Source organism: Mixophyes fleayi, chromosome 9 (assembly GCF_038048845.1).
Source record: "Mixophyes fleayi isolate aMixFle1 chromosome 9, aMixFle1.hap1, whole genome shotgun sequence".
Taxonomy (NCBI): Eukaryota; Metazoa; Chordata; class Amphibia; order Anura; family Limnodynastidae; genus Mixophyes; species Mixophyes fleayi.
In genome coordinates, this window is record NC_134410.1 from 111,138,437 (window position 1) to 111,155,456 (window position 17,020).

The window sequence follows — 17,020 nt, forward strand, 5'->3', positions numbered from 1 at the left end:
AAGCACCACCGGACTTTTAAAGCTTCCAGTCTGTTATTCTAACTCAATCAGCATGATAGAGTGATCTCCAGTCTTGTCCTCGTTAACACTCACCTGTGTTAACAAGAAAATCACTGACCTGATATCAGCTGGTCCGTTGTGGCAGGGCTGAAATGCAGTGGAAATGTTGTTTTTGGGATAAAGTTCAATGTCATGGCAAAGAGGGACTTTGAAATTAATTGCAATTCATCCGATCACTCTTCATGACATTCTGGAGTATATGAAAATTGCCATCATAAAAACTGCGACAGCAGACTTTGTGAAAAATAATATTAGTGTCATTCTCAAGACATTTGGCCATGACTGTACATTCCATTTCACACCCTTCCACCCTCTCCTCTCCCTACACTCCCCAATCCAGCCAGTTCATTGTCACCAATAACAGAGAACAAAGCCTCTGAGCTCATCTCATCACCTCAGACTACAACCGGCTCTGTCGACCCTATTCCCTCACATCTTTGCTCCCTCCATCTACTGCAGAGGTGTCCAAGTTCAGTTCTCAAGGTCTACCAACAGTTCATGTTTTCAAGATATCTGTCTGTGGAAACAGGTGGGATAATTACTGACCCAGCCAAATAGATTAACTCATCTACGTATGATTAAAGAAATCCAGAAAACATGAACTGTTAGTAGACCTTGAGGATTAAACTTGGACACCTCTGATCTACTTCATGCTCACCGCTTCAACTTGCTTCTTCACTGGCACATTCTCATCTGCCTTTAAACACATCTCACCAAGCCGAAATAAACCATCTCTCGACCCTGCCTCTCTCTTTGGCTATTGCCCTATTTATCTCCTCCCCTTTGCCTCCAAACTACTTGAGCTACTTGTGTACAATGGTTTATTTCCCCTTCTCTTCTCAGCTCCCTGCTTCTGCCCCCAACATTCCACTGATACTGCCCTTACAAAAAGTAATCAACAATCTACTCACAGAAAAGTCTATGAGTAACTTCTCCATATTCATCCTTCTGGAAGTCTCTGCTGCTTTTGACACTGTTGATCATCCCTCATGCCATTGGCTTCTTTTCTGGTTTACTTCCTACCCATTCAATTGCTCCTTCAAGGTCTCTAGCACATCCTCAACTCCACTATATGCTGTGGTCCTACAAGGCTCTATTCAGTCCTCTGCTTTTCTTGCAATATACCTCTTCCCTTGGTATCCAAGTTTGCTCAAATTGGCCTAAATTCTACCTCTTCTCCCTTTGACCTCTGCCAGTCTGAATTATCTTGTGTGACCAACTGTCTCTCTACTATCTTCACATGGATGTCTCAACTCTACCTAAAGCTCAACATACCCAAAACAGAGCTCATCTATCGCCTAGAGTCACCACCTCCCCACAAATCTTCCTCACTATTACTTTTATCATAATTTATTCAAAACGCCCAAGACTGATGGCTGGTGTCACACCCCATTGCCCACATCAAGTCTCTCTCCAGTTCTGCCGTACCCACTTTAGGAATATCGCTCTCTTCTTACCAAAGATGCAACCAAAAAGTTTTCTATTCTCTCATCATTTTTAGCCTTGACCATTGCAACTGCCTCCAATTAGGCATTCCCATAACCTATCCAGGCTTAAATCCATTCTAAGTGCCGCAGCAAGACTGATCTTCCTCTCTGCGCTCCACATCCGCCATTCCACTCTGCAAATCCCTACATTACCGCCCAATATCCTCCATAATCCAATTCCAGTTATTACTGTCACCCACAACGCCAACACCACCACTACGTACATCTTAAACCGAACCTTGAAATAATCACCCTCTCGACTTTTAGACCTGCACCTCTGATAACCCCCTCTCACTCCTGCCTACAAGACTTCCACGCAGTTACCTACTTATGGCATTCCCTAGCATGCAGAAAATACTTCTAATCATTTAACACTCTAAAAACCCATCTATTTATTAGAGCTTTCCCTATTCCTCACATTGGTAAGCCCTCACAACTGTCCCAATCCCCACTCAGAGACACACTCACTCCTCGTCTCAAATGTGCCCTTTTCCACTAGATTGTAAGTTAATATGAGCAGAACCCTCCCTACCCTTCGTATCCAAATCAGATTTCATTTGGTCTACCTTTTATGTAACATTTTATGCATGCCCAGTTTTTCACGACTATCCGGCGCTGCAGAGTACTGTGGTGCCTTATAAATCAACTATTATAAAATAACTATTATTCTCCTACTACTATACCTTTAACTAGTTTCCATGCATTTTTAATAAATGCAAATTTAAAAGTGCAATACTCTGCATAGTAATAGAACATGTATAATTCAACAGTTCACGTTTGGTATGTAAAATCTGCACACTGCTTCTGCCCTGCCTAATGCATGGAAAATGCAGATTTATTTTTGTATTAGTTTTTAAACTGAAGGGAGGGGAACAGAATAATAAAGGAGAGAGTGGGACAAGGGAAAAGTACAGGAACACAGAACACTCGTCAAGAAAATCAAAGGGGAATTCAATTGACCGCAGGGTTTTCTTTTTACACTGCGTTAAGTCATTCTAACGCAGTTTTCACTAATTTTAGAGCGGGTTAACTTTACCCCATACTCAATTAAATTTTTAACGCACCCTTTTTTTTTTTGCACAAACGGTCCTATCGCAAACAAGTAGAAGATCCATTGAAAGTATAGGAAGGGAGGGAGAAGCGTTAAAAGCTATTCAATTGTTTTTTAACTCGGCGCAGTAAACTGTCAAATCTCCAGTTTTATCTCGCACCTCTCATTGCTCTGCAAAAAATTTGAAACATAAGAAAACTTTTTTAAATCATGTAATAGTGTAAAAAAAAAAAAAAAAAGATAAATTATGTTCATCAGTAAAGCATAACATGAAAAGGGTGATTTTCTTTTACAAAAAGCATGTAAAAAAAATTCATAAAAATAATACACTAAGCACTAATGAATATATTTATGTGTGTCATATGTACTAATATGTATGTACTAATGTGGTTTGTCATGGTAGGTAGTGTTAAAAAAAAAAAAAAAGGGGAAATAATAAAATATAGTGTAAAAGAAAAAAAAAAAAACACTATGTAGATATTATAAAAGAGAAAGGTTGTGTAATGCAATACAAATGTATGCCAATTTTTTTTTCTTTTTTATTATATATGACCGCGCTAAATCCTTCCCTTCACTCCCCAGAAAATTTGCAAGCGCCAATGATTAACGCGCAGGGGCTGGCTTACCTGTTTTAAAGGTAAGCCAGGTGAAAAACAAAAACCAAACCCACGGTCGATTGAATTCCCCCCTTAAAATGCTAATGCATACTCCCAAGGAAACAAATGTCTTAGGCCACAATGAAATCAGTGATATTGTCAATGCTATACACAAATACATGAAATGACAGTTCACATACCAGGAGAGACACATACAAAAGATCATTTATTAAAACCTTGTATCTTGGTGTTAATCTTCAACCTCTGTACTACAAATATGGCAGGTGTACCACTTAGTATGGGGATGTCGATGAGGTAGAGCACTCATGCCCTGCAGTTTCCATTTCAAAACTTCTTTGTACTTTAGCCTTTTTTTTTTTTTGCATATTTGCAGAGGGATAGTGTTTTTCTGCTGTTGGCTATAGTCACTGTAACGGCATTATGGATGTGCCCTGCAACGTATCTGTAATATGACTGGAACAGAGAAATTGTGGAGATGGTCTCTCTCAGGAGACAGCAATAGATCAGACTCAGCAATTTGTGCAATTAGATTTAGTACTCTGGCCCACAGAGGTTATTAATTAGGCAATCCAAAAACACATGCAATAGTTCTCCTATACAACTGCAATTTCTCCACCAATATTTTGAATGAGAAGGCCATATTTTGTGTTGTATAACCGGGGAGAGGCACATGCTAGGTATCATTTTAACTAGCAAGAAAATCAGTTAAGCATGATAAAAACCAACTGTGTTTTTAGTTATTAAACTTCCAAACAGAACAGAGAGTTGTAAACAAAACATTAGAAGCAAATTAATATTGAACATTTTTTAAAATGAGTACACAAGGAATGCCAAGATATTTATCCATAGGTCTCTTGATAGCAACTGGGCACACACACAGAAAAAAAAAAAAAAACACTACAAGGTCAGCATTTGAAAATTCCTGTTTCACAATCCACACAACATTATTAGGTATTGCAGCTGCCCACCAACTGCAGACCTGGGTGTGCATTAATATGTGCTTTGGAGCATTTCCTACATAAACAGGACGCAATTTATGTCACAATAGGATTTACAATAAAAGGTCCACATCCGTTTCTAGCTCGCTGCTGCTCCTGCTGAAACCTTTAAACTTGCTATGGTACTTCCAATTAAAGCAATAGTCTTCCAAAAGCCTTCCTTTACTTGTTTTATAAGTCTAGCCTTCCACAGTGCTTCTATCTAATGACTGCGATTGCCATCAACCAGCATAAGTCATTTTACATTAGCATACACTACTTGTGTAATCTTAAGATTTATCTTACAATATTTGATACTATAAGAGTAATGCCATTCTTGTCCATACAATAATCTAATTAACTTTAAATAACCTGAAAGCAGTCGGGTTGTAGCAAGGGTGAACTTTAAATAATACAACCATAGTGCAAACATTACTGCTTTCTTGGATGAAACATAGATGGACAGAGTACCAGTCGGTGGAAAATGGAATGGAATATAATATAATATAATATAATATAATATATATATATATATATATATATACACACACACACACACACACACACACATCCATTTATTTCATGTGTCCGCTGTTTTCAAGCATTTTGCCTTGGAAGTAATTTACTCCAGAAAGTTTTATACATTTTGCTGAGGGGAAATGGGAAGTGGATTTCCCCGGGGTGGTTTTCACAGTATAGCTAAACAGGAGAGAATGAAAACGGTGCCTTCACAACTGACCCTCTTATGTAAATGTCATTGAAAAACACTGTTTTGGAATTGAATCTGGTTTTTGCATTGCTTCTAACACAAGAAACCCGAGTAGGCACCCAGGACGATTTTACATTTAACTAGTAACAACATCCCTTGCTTTTAGGTTTCAGGATCCAATGAGCAGCATAAGGCTGAAAGCAATGGGAGGGACAGAGTCAACATAGAGAGGCCTAAGCAAGGCATATACTATGTTTATTCTAGTACAGACCATATGTCATGACGCCCCACTTCAACAGCTCAATGATACAGGGCAAACAAAGATACTAAGGGCACGTGGCAGCGAGATTTAATAAAGTTAGTTTTGTGGCATTTTAAAAAAATTGTTGGCAGGGGTTTCTTTCATTTGCCACTGACTGAAAGATTAGAATTTCTGAGAAATCCTTCATATGTGCCTCATAAACACCTCTGAAGCCAATGAAAGACACAGTCATTACCTATAACATTCCAGGAAGTTCAAAAGCACACAGGATTCAGAACCCTGCACAGCTTAACAACTACCGGTATATAGAGCTCATCTGTAAAAGAAGAGTGTAGCAAATCTGTAAAAGAAGAGTGTAGCAAATCTGGACTAACCTGCAGCTCGCACCAGGCAACTTCTACCCAAGTCTCTGTGTCCAGTCCTTTGAAGACTGTCTTAAACGCCCCACGTCCTAATTCAATGTCAAACTTCAAAAATCGCCCACTGGGAGAGGTTGCCACAGCTTTCATTTCTGCCTCCTCTTCCATCTCTTTCTCAGTTTTCTCCCTAGGGGAGTCTTTAGAGGCTTCCAATACCACCTTGGGTTCATTCTTGCCTTCTTGACCTACATCTATGGCAATTGCTATTTGACTGCTCAGTTGCTGTTGGCCCACACAATCCACAATCTTCTCCTCTTTGAGGGGTTGCTCCAGTATTCTGTCATCTTCTGTAATGTCTACACTCTTTCTAAAGAAGCGCTTTCGTTCACTGGTCCCTGAAGCAGAAAGGGACTTGTCTTTCTCCTCCATGCTTGCTTGTTGGGTCAGTGAAGTGTCCTGAGGGACCAGACTCTTCTCTGCAGAAAACCCAGCTGGTTTGTCAGTCTCATCGGTGCTTGCTGGCTCTCCAGAGTCAGTGGCCATTTTTCTCTGGCTTGTGGTTCAACTTTGCACACAATATACAATAGAGAATCCTTCCAGAGTTGAAGTCTGCAATAACAAAATAAATAAATTTACAATCTGTACGTAAATGAAACATCTTGTTATACATACTAGATATGAAAATATAAAGAGTGAACAAAGATGTCATTCTTCTGTGTATTTTAGTATCGTCACAGTATACACAACACTAAAGTAAATCCTTGTATGCATGCCAATAAACTGATCAGGTGAAACTGCTGCACAATGAAAACACATGGCAGATCCAGCAGGATTAAAAATCAGGGTCTTCCAGCTGCATGACAATTTAGCAGTGGCTTGGGGCCTCTACCATAACAATGTCGTGTTTTGTCCCGAAATCACTGCTATGCAATCGCCACCTGATTCAGATTAGAAAGCACAGCATATCCAAATGCCTGCATTCACCAGTAATACTTTAGAACTGATAAAGGGAGAAAAGTATTCCGCTCAAAAGTTGTCAAATACAGAGAAACCATAAATCTTACACCAACTACAATTATGTAGAAACACAATTATGTAATACATATATTTACAAGTGTGCGTGATACAAGTGAACACAGCCTGCTCTTGCTGTCCCAGATGATAATTTAACCCCTTTATTGCCATAACATGTGAAAGTAACCAGATCACTGCAGGCTGAACTTTATTGCTGAAGTAACACCCTCCCATTTCATCCCCCTGTCTCCAAAGTCCTTATTCTGCAATAGAGTCAACCATCCTGAATCAATTCCACAGTAATGCTGTTAACCCTTTTGATGTCTGAAGAATGCTTTCCACTGCTGGATGGATTCCAAAGGCATAATTTGGCATCCAACCATTAGTTTAAGTCTTTGTGCACTGCATCTTTTACTGGGATAATCCCAGAACACTATCATACAAAAGGAAGAGAACTGCGCTATTTTACATAAAATAAATTTCCACATTTACTTTTAACAAGCTAAGGAAACCCCATGGTTTAGGCCTGCACTAAGACAAATAGTACCATATTTTTTTGTTATAAAGTTAAAAATAAGCAGGTACATAAAAGTTAGTTTTTCCAGTACACTACATCAAAAGTACCTGACTTTCCGATAACATACGCAATCTCTTCATTCATTAGTTTCAAGTTATGGCAATATCAAAATATTATATTCATCTAATTTAACCCACACCATTTATCATTGTACAACTAGCAAAATAAATTGCAAGATGCTCATGTAATCCACAATATATTTACAGAAGGATGGATAACAGTGCACTAAGATTACTTTTTTAATTTTTTTAAACAGCAAGTGTTAAAGCTTCAACTTATACCATCAGCAGCAGCTATTTATATAGCGCCACTAATTCCGCAACGCTGTGAACTCACAATGGTTTTGATCTTTCAGAGAACAAATAACTATGTTCTTGATCAACATACAAATATATGTACCTCATAAAATAATAACCCATTATAAATCAAATGAAACATGAAGTACCTGTTCTCTTAACTGCGCTACAGAAATTAGACATTTTCAGATAACATCACTTCTAAATGTGTTGGGGTTTTTTTTCAATCACTTCTCTAAGTGCTTCACGATTCCACAAATATCTCAGTACGAGCACAATTGGAAGTAATACTCTATGCAGAACTGCACACTATAAAAACAACTTGGCCAATCTGAAAATGTTTCTCATAAGCTGCAAGGATAAATACCAATAAAAAAATAGTAAGAGGAAAACTTGCAAATATGGTACTTTTATCCACCTTTAGTACTGTGTAATGAATGCTGTAGTCGACCCTAAAAAAACGCACATACACCTGTATAGACGACTCAAAGATTTCATATACTTAATTGTTGACACACACATATACATACGTGTGTGAGAATGTGAGTGTGTGTTGTATTACCAGAAAATGCCAATAAAACAGTTAGAAAAAGTAAAACTAGATAGTACACGTCAGGTTCTAAACTAGGTTAGCCTTAACTGGGTTATCCACATTCAGAGAAATTTTACATGGTTTATTGCATCTTTAATGTACATTGGTTAATGTACAGTTGTTTATTCCCATTGCCCCTGTCAGTTGTGCTCTCCAAATTTGATACAATACAACAGCTGTGTGTCTCATCTATAGATAATTCAAATAAACATCTAATTTTATAAAGCTAAAGGCTAAAAAGTAGAGAAGCTTAAAAAATAAAAAAAATTAAAAAAAAATGGTGTAGTCATAAAAAGTAAAAATAAAAGATATATTACACTTTTATATAATATATATACACTGATGAGACACAATATTAAAACCATCTGCTTAATACTGTGTAAATCCCCCTCGTGCCACTACAGCTCTGACCCGTCGAGGCATTGACTCCACAAGACCTTTGAAAGTGTCCTGTAGTACATGGCACCAAGATGTTAACAGCAGATCCTTTAAGTCATTTGAGTTGTGAAGTGGGGCGTCCATGGCTCGGACATGCTTTTCCAGCACAGCCCACCGTCAGTTCTTGAAGTTTATGTGTTGGATGCAGGAAAAATAGGCAAGCATAAGGATCGGAGCCACTTTGATAAAGGCCAATTTGACGTCTAGAAGAATGGGCCAGAGCATCTCCAAAACAGAAGGTATTTTCGGGTGTTCCCGATATGCAGTGGTTAGTACCTACCAAAAGTGGTCCAAGGAAGGACAAACGGCGACAGGGTCTTGGACGTCTGAGGCTCATTGATGCACGTGGGGAGCGAAGGCTAGCCCCTCTGGTCCAATCCCACAGAAGAGCTACTGTAGCACAAATTGCTGAATAAGTTAATGCTGGCCAAGTTAGAAAGGTGTCAGAACACACAGTGCATTGCAGCTTGCTGTGTATTGGAGGGCTGCGTAGCCGCAGTCTGGTCAGAGCACCCATGTTGACCACTGTCCACTGCTCAAAAACGCCTACAATGTCCACGTGAGCGCCAGAATTGGACCATGGAGCAATTTTATTATGTTTTGTTTTACATCAAGTGGACGGCCAGTTGCGTGTGCGTCATTTATATGGGAACGAGAGGGCACCAGGATGCACTATGGAAAGAAGGCAAAATGGTGGAGGCAGTGTAATGCACTGGGCAATGTTTTGTTGGGGAAACTTAGGTCCTGGCATTCGTGTGGATGTTACTTTGACACGCACGTACCACCTACCGAAACATTGTTGCACACCAAGTACACCCCATCACGGCAATGGCATTCCCTAATGGAAATGACCTCTTTCACAAGGACAATGTGCCTTCCACACTGCAAAAACTGATTGTGGCCCATGTCAAAGTAACATCCACATGAATGTCCGGACCCAAGGTTTCCCAGCAGAACATTGCCCAGAGCACTACACTGCCTCTACTGGCTTGACTTTTTCACTCAGTTTTTCCTGGTGCCATCTCTTCCAAAGGTAAACAACGTGCACACATACCCAGCAATCCACATGATATATCATGAGAAAACATGATTCATCAGACCACCTTCTTCCGTTGCTCCATGGTCCAGTTCTGTAATTTCGGCAATGGACAGGGGGTCTGCATGGGCACTCTGAATGGTCTATGGCCATGCGCAAGCTGCGATGCACGTGTGTTCTGACACCTTTCCATCATAGCCACCATTAACTTTTTCAACAAAGCATACAGTGTATAAGTGTAGCTCTTCTGTGGGATTTGACCAGACGGGCTAGCCTTCGCTCCTCATGCGCATCAATGAGCCTTGGGCACCCAGGAACCTGTCGTTGGTTTACTGGTTGTCCTTCCTTGGACCACTTTTGGTAGGTACCGACCAGTGCATACCGGGTACACCCCACAAGGCCTGCCATTTTGGAGGTGCTCTGGCCCAGTCTTCTAGCCGTCAAATTGGCGCTTGTCAAAGTCGCTCATATCCTTATGCTTGCCCATTTTTCCTGCTTCCAACACATCAACTTCAAGAAATGACTGTTCACTTGCTGCCTAATATATCGCACCCTAACAAGATAATTAATGCTATTCACTTTACTTGTCAGTGATTTGAATATTGTGGCTGATCAGTATATATTTTATACATACAGACCACATCTGTAAGCCAACAAATTAACGTCATGTAAACGTTCATTAACCCATTAAAACCCTTTGTAACCGGTCGCCACACTGCAGATCACTGCCATCTTAAAAGTTGTACACAATCACTAACACAAAGCTGCTATGTGCAACCATTTCACTGTACTGTTAACAGCATAAGTTAGAAATTGAAAAAAAAATATCTCCAGCTAGTTTAACAAACTATTTATTGTAGTGTTTTAACAAGGAAATAATCTGCATAAAGTTTTTCCACCGCTGGGACCTTGTCTACCAGAGCATTCATTAGTAAACTACACTGGCAGATAGGGTCAGCATTATAGTATTAGAAGGCTGTATTTGTTGTGATAAGAGTTGGAGCTTGTAACAGGTATTGATCGATCTGTCATGTTTTACTATCATGAAAATTTTTTTATTCTTGTGTATGTTCTATGATTTTAAGTAAAGTAGTTTACAAAAATAAAAATGGGAACATAGTCTCTCTATTTTACTTCTTGGGCTGGTAGATCCACTTTGTCTCTACAAAAGAAGTTTGCACAGAGTCAGTACCTTAGTTGTATCCCTCGCAATAAAATTATCTAGTCCAGACCCACTGAGTTTTATAGACAGAACACGATAAGTTAAATTAAGCTACTTATTTTCACCACAGCAAGTAGCACACATTTGAGGCAGGAAAAGCTAAGCAGACAACTGCAACTCTTGCATGTACAAACTTACTTGGTGCAAAAATATATCTAGAGAAATTAATAGTCTCTACATTCCCATTAAATCTGAGTGTCACTTTAATATTGCAATATTGCTTCTTTTTTTTTTAAGCAATCATTTTGTAACCAACAAGTGGGCAACCTTCCAAAGACACTATGGTCATGTGCCAAAAACAACACTGATAGCAATAATATGACAATAGAAACAAGATAATACGATCTTTTAACTAAAAGACTTTTTTAATCATTCACTTCTTGAATACTGAAGTAACCTACATGGTGTTAAGTTGCAGCAGTTTCTACTTTAACAGAAAACTAGAGTTGAGAGGCTAAATGTACACAGCATTACATACCTAGAAACAAAAATCTTACCCAACTATTGAGGCACCTTCATAAAATGACAAGTATGTCAAAGCACAGAATAAAAAAAACACATAAAAAAGCAGTAAAAAAATACCATTACTTTGCTTCGACTAAAGGCACAAAAGAACACAGGAATATTGCTGATAAATCTGCAAAAACACAGGTAAAAAGTATCATCTCTTGAAACCAGTCTATTCCCTTCGGATCCTTCTCCCAGGCAAATCAAGCATGTGGAACAGACTTTGCTGTACAACTGGCAGAAATGACTCGAGAGTACGGAAGGCAAAGCCTTCCCTTTAAAAAGAATACATGCAGTTAGCCCAAGGAAGTGATCAGGTTTAGATACTAGTTAAACCAGTTTTCTCTCATTCTAGATGAGCTCATCGGATGCCCTTGGGCCCCATAGAGAAAAATGTAGTTCAGCTACAGGTTATGACCTATGCAAATAGGAATGGATAAAACAATTCTGAGGGTATGATGTATTCTGGCAGGAAATGATTACCATTTGTAAGCGACAATATATAAAAACATGTCACCACACAATACAAATCATAAACCTCAGTTCCCACACAATGTAACAACATACTTTTCTTTCAGTGTTTCCCATAATTAGCACATGAACCATGCAGAATTATAAATGGAGAAAGAGAGAGCGCTATTTATTGGCAATTATAATTAATCAGCCCATATGACTGGAGTATTGTTTAAAGTAACAAGCCAGTATATTCATTGCCAAATACATAAAATAATAAAACATGCAAAATTCAGTAAAATGTTACTTTGTTACAGAAGAATAACTTGTACATGTGCTAAATGTAGAGATGAAAATCATAAGCAAGAATTTCCCATGTGGTAAGCGCAGGCAGAAGGAAATTTTGCATGTGGGAAAGGCATACCAGCTGTCACAGTACATGAGGACAGTAATCATTAGTGTCTCCTATATAAAGTACACAAAGCAGCAAGCTACAGGAGAAAAGTGCATTCAAGACAGAGCGAGCTGCAATGACAAAGTGTGGAAAAAATGGTTTGCATGGCAGTCTTTGTTAAAGCACTCATCGGAAGGGCTTGTAAGCTGGCACACTAGCAAACATTTATAGCAGCACCGAGAGAATAGTTCAGAAAATGAATTACAAAAGGCAGACGGCGGAAACAGGTTATCATTTAAACTCCAATGACATTTAATCACACAATATACTCAAGAACCTCAATCAATGCAAATGGCATAACTTATTCATTACAAGGCAAAGATACAGTATAAACAGGTGGAGATAACCGTATAAAACAGCAGCAAGCAAGAAACAAAGCTACACTGACTTTGGCAACAGCAATTATTCAGTAGCAAAACACTGATGAGATTAAGAGCCAACCAAAAGAATCAAGATAAACATAAAATATGACCGACAAAGCATCCACCAGTGGACAATTTCACCAATGTGTTATTAATACATACGTTTGTTCCCAAAGAAACATCTGCAAAGGAATGATTTAGCACATGACCAATAAGTCATGTATGCCTTTCACTCATTCTAAAAATATAGATATCATGTGGGCAAGAGGTGGATCTATAGAGTTGACCACTTTCACAATCACATTGTAATACATGTTTGTGCTTACAAATCAAATGGTAAAAACTAATTCTAAAAATATAGATATCATGTGGGCAAGAGGTGAATCTATAGTGGACCACTTTCACAATCACATTAATTTCAATCAATCACAATTTCAAAATAGCATGTTTGTTCTTACAAATCAAATAGTATGGCTCCACAGATAATAACTTTCTTTTCCTATCCTCCAAGTGTGTCAAATACGAATTTAAGAACCAAATGCACTATGGCAAAACCAGAGCCATCACTGTGTATAATAATCACTTATACAAAACACAACACACAAGCTACTCAATGGACTCATCGAACCAAAACAATGCAGCAGGCAAGATTAGAAATCCACCATAATAAAAAAAATCAATAGGCGACTAAACTAACCAATGATAGAAAAGTGCATCACATACATGACTGAGGAGTCACAGCAACACATGCAATGTGCTCACTGGTCACAACTCATTGAAACAGTTGGGGGGTGGAAGGATAGATTATATAGAAAATATATATATATATATATATATATATATATATATATATATATATATGAAATGCACATGATGATGTCTATGCAGAGAGAGCTAGATGCTGTACCTGAGATGTAACTAGATCACACAGTGCAAACAGACACGTCAATGCAAGACACATAGTAATATACCCCCCTTCCTCCTAATGGTCACAGGTCTCACCGGCTGATAACGGTCCCCGGCCGCCCCCCTCTCCCTGTCACCGGCGGATCTGTCCTGTCAGGGGTGCAGGGGGCTGGGGGGGAGTAATGAGACCTCACGTTATACAGGGTGGGGGGCTGTGGAGAGGGGGGCGCCGGTTACACCTAGCTGAGGGACAACCCGCTGCCGCTGCCGCCGCCGCCGCCTCCTCTCACCACACAGACACCGATCACGAAGCACGAGCCCGAGGAACAGAGAGAGAGAGAGAAGCGCGCGCACCTCACTCGCGCGCCCCCGACGTTCACCTCACGGGGGGGGGGGGGGGAATAATTAATGTATAAATATCAGACAAATGGTCGACATACAAAGAAACACACGACAGAGCCCCCTCGAATGAATGGAGGGAACGTGCAGACAATGGGGCTATGACAGAGACACGTAGAGCAAGCGGGTCCTGTGGATGCGCTACATACATATATATATATATATATATACACCGGTGTGTGTGGTATAACGGAATCAATACTGACAGACAACAACAACGAGAGTCCGCTCTACACCGTACCATGCGGGTGATGTGCGGTTGGGCTTTTTTATCCTCCGCCTGCCATTAAATGGACAATGAAAAAAAAAAAAAAAAAGGTCTAGTCGTGTGTCTCTGGCGCGTGCACGTGCAGCCGTGTGCGCGTGTGTGTCTGTGTGTACGCGCGCTCTGGAGCCAACTGCAGAAGGGTAGAATGAGAGGGAGGGAGAGAGAGAGCGCGCGCGCGGAAACGTCACGCGCAAAGCGAAAGCGCTGCCGGGAGATGTAGTTTTCGGAGGCGTTGTGTTGTGTGCTCACCTGCAGTACAGTTAGTGGACGCAGCTCATGTCTTTCTCACAAATGGTGAGTACGCCTAGTGGTGATGCTGTAGCATTGCAGTGGAATCGTTTAAACTTGGTTGAACAGTAAAGCTGGGTACACACTACAGAAATTTCAACCAACTTTTTATGCCGAGCGATTTTTACATGCGATCGACGTTCCGATCGCTCGGTCCATGGACTGCATACACACTAGCCTTGTTTAGGACGATAAAGGGAAGAGCGGACGTCCCTTTAGCGACTTTTTACAGCCATGTTGTCGTGAGCAATGATTGCAATTTCGTACTCACTGTTGTGGATCGGTCGGAAGTTTATACACACTACACAGCGGAAACGAGATTGGAACGAAAATATTAAACGGTACGAACAACCAAATGAGGCAACAATCGTCCATTTGGGCAGACTTTCGACCATCGTGTCACTACACACACTGACCTGACTTTTGAACGAGCGGTCGTATGTCGGCTGATTGAGCCGATTATTGGACGAAAACCATGTAGTAGTAGTAAAACGTAATTCCTTGGAAAGTATTTGACTAGCAAGTTACCATGGATAGCATGTAATAATATACAGTGCATATTAAATTCTAAATACAGCTATCTGTATGTTCACATTGAAAATAATGTTTAAAATATATTCAATAACGTGGAACAAAATAACATCATCAAGTAATAATCAATTAAAAGAAAGTATTGTGCTCAAGAATTTAAGTTACTTGTTTAGCAAACTAGTCACTTGCTTAGAATATCATTGTTCGGTGAGCAGTATGGAAACGGTTTATGTTACTTGAATGTGCTTCTTATTTACCTTTCTTGGGGGGGGGGGAGGGTTATTTGGTCTTTTATGGCTGCCAATCTGAACCATTTCACATTGCCCTGATCCCACATTTTCAGTTACAGTACCATGTACGTAAGTAATTGATGTCAAAGATGCTTTTTAAATTGCCATCCAAGTTTAGTTAAATAGGAAAAATGTGAGTAAAGCCATGTGTACAGGGTGAAATGTATACCTATCAACTGTCCCAATTTAGGCAGGACAGTTCTGATTGGATACATCTTTCACTTAGTACTCTCTACACTTATAGAGATGGAATGGGGTATGGGAGGGGCGTTTCATCATAGTCAAAGAATAGAAAAGTCATGTTAACATACTTGCTGCCTATGTAGAGAACGAGACAGACGCAGATTTGCCTGTCACTGGCTATATTTGTTGTGGGCACTTGACTCCTGGTGCAAGATATGCGATGATGATCTATGAATGCTAATGTGAGGTGGTGCCCCCCGAAGACCGTCAAGAGGGTTAAGAAAAAAAGCAAAGAACACTCGCCTGTCTAGAGATCCGATGACGGTAAGTACTTCTTTATTACAGGTTCCAGCGCTGGCGACACTGAATCAGGAACTATTCGCTGCCAGCCAATCAGTGGCCAAAATGGTAAGCCAATCACAGTTCACCTCAGGCCATTTAAATTCTGAGCGTCACGGAAAGCCAAACAGTGCTCGCCGCGTCACCGATCCGCACCCACACAATGTCGTGCAGCATGTTCTCAGTGTAATGTCTGACACACATCAGGAGGAGCGACATTGGGATCATAAAGAACACATCGGAAGAAGACTGAAATAAAGAAGCAGGAGCGCAAAGAGGACAGAAGAAAGAGAAATGCCCAAGGAGAGAAGAGACGCCGCCAGTTGGAGGTTCTGGAAGAGAAGGAGATGCTGGGGAGAAGGACAATTTCCTGTGCAGAGCAGGTAAGTCTGGCTTCCATACTCTGCTCCCTGTACCTCTGCTAGGCCCCATTATCTCCATGGGCCCCGGTGCACTGCCTCTGCTGCATCAATGGTAGTTCCGCCACTGTTGTATTACTTCCTTTGGGCGCATTTTGGTAAAATTACCACCTTTGATGATGGGATTGAGCACCAGCGTCTTTGCAGAGGAAATTTAAAGCAGCGATGGCTTGCATGCCTTCACAAGACCAATTTTAACATTTCGGTTATCTACCAGTTTTATTGGAAATATATTTTTATTCCATAGTCTCCTCAAGTAAATTTTATATTTATTTTTTTCAAGAGAAACAGGGTATAGATAGTATTTTGTTTTCTCCTTACTGTATAGAAATAAATATTTTAACTTTATAGACCTTATATGGGCAAGCAATGAAAGAAAGGGGAGAAAAACAATTCTATGATTCTTTGCATAGTTACTTTCACCTGATTGGTGCAATCCCAAATATTTAAACCAAAATCGCATGTATAGTAATGCCAAATAAGGGTACTTCATGCAGGGTCTGACACAGGATTCAGATACAAAGGTTGACATGTTAGTTTCGTACATTTTTCTTTCCATATATGCTACATTCGCACAGGGGTAGGAAATAGTTACAGGGCTGTCATCCGAAATTGTGGGGCCCATTACAAGTGAAACAGGTGGGCCACTTCCCCTGGCACACTTCAGTACTGGGGAGGGGGACTTCATAGCCAGGATGTGGGGGTAAGTTGAAGTGGGGAGGGCAGTGTTCGTTTGTTCTATGGCAGACATCAGCTGAAAGAAAATAAAGTCTTCACTTATGTGAAGATTAATGGTTACACTCTGTTGTATGTGCTGTCGAAGTCAGCAAATTGGATAAAGTCATTTCAATTAATATTGAGCAAACTTGGTTGTCTTTGTCCGAAAATATGCGGCCAGCCGCAACACGTGGCAATAAACAGTTT

At 40.0% G+C, this 17,020-nt stretch overlaps 2 protein-coding genes across 4 annotated transcripts in view; one reads left to right on the forward strand and one right to left on the reverse strand.

Moving 5' to 3' along the window:
- The window catches only part of WNK3 (WNK lysine deficient protein kinase 3), a 98,458-nt gene extending 84,783 nt beyond the window's left edge, over positions 1 to 13,675 (reverse strand). For all 3 annotated transcript variants that reach the window (XM_075184922.1, XM_075184921.1, XM_075184920.1), the window contains exons 1-2: positions 13,476 to 13,675; positions 5,538 to 6,131 (exon numbers count right to left, since the gene is read on the reverse strand). In XM_075184922.1, the coding sequence (XP_075041023.1) occupies positions 5,538 to 6,065 (528 nt within the window). In that variant the 5' untranslated portion in view covers positions 6,066 to 6,131; positions 13,476 to 13,675. The remainder of the gene's footprint in view (positions 1 to 5,537; positions 6,132 to 13,475) is intronic.
- A 589-nt stretch (positions 13,676 to 14,264) lies between these two features.
- The window catches only part of TSR2 (TSR2 ribosome maturation factor), a 32,822-nt gene continuing 30,066 nt past the window's right edge, over positions 14,265 to 17,020 (forward strand). The window contains exon 1 of the mRNA XM_075184925.1: positions 14,265 to 14,340. Within this exon, the coding sequence (XP_075041026.1) occupies positions 14,323 to 14,340 (18 nt within the window). The 5' untranslated portion in view covers positions 14,265 to 14,322. The remainder of the gene's footprint in view (positions 14,341 to 17,020) is intronic.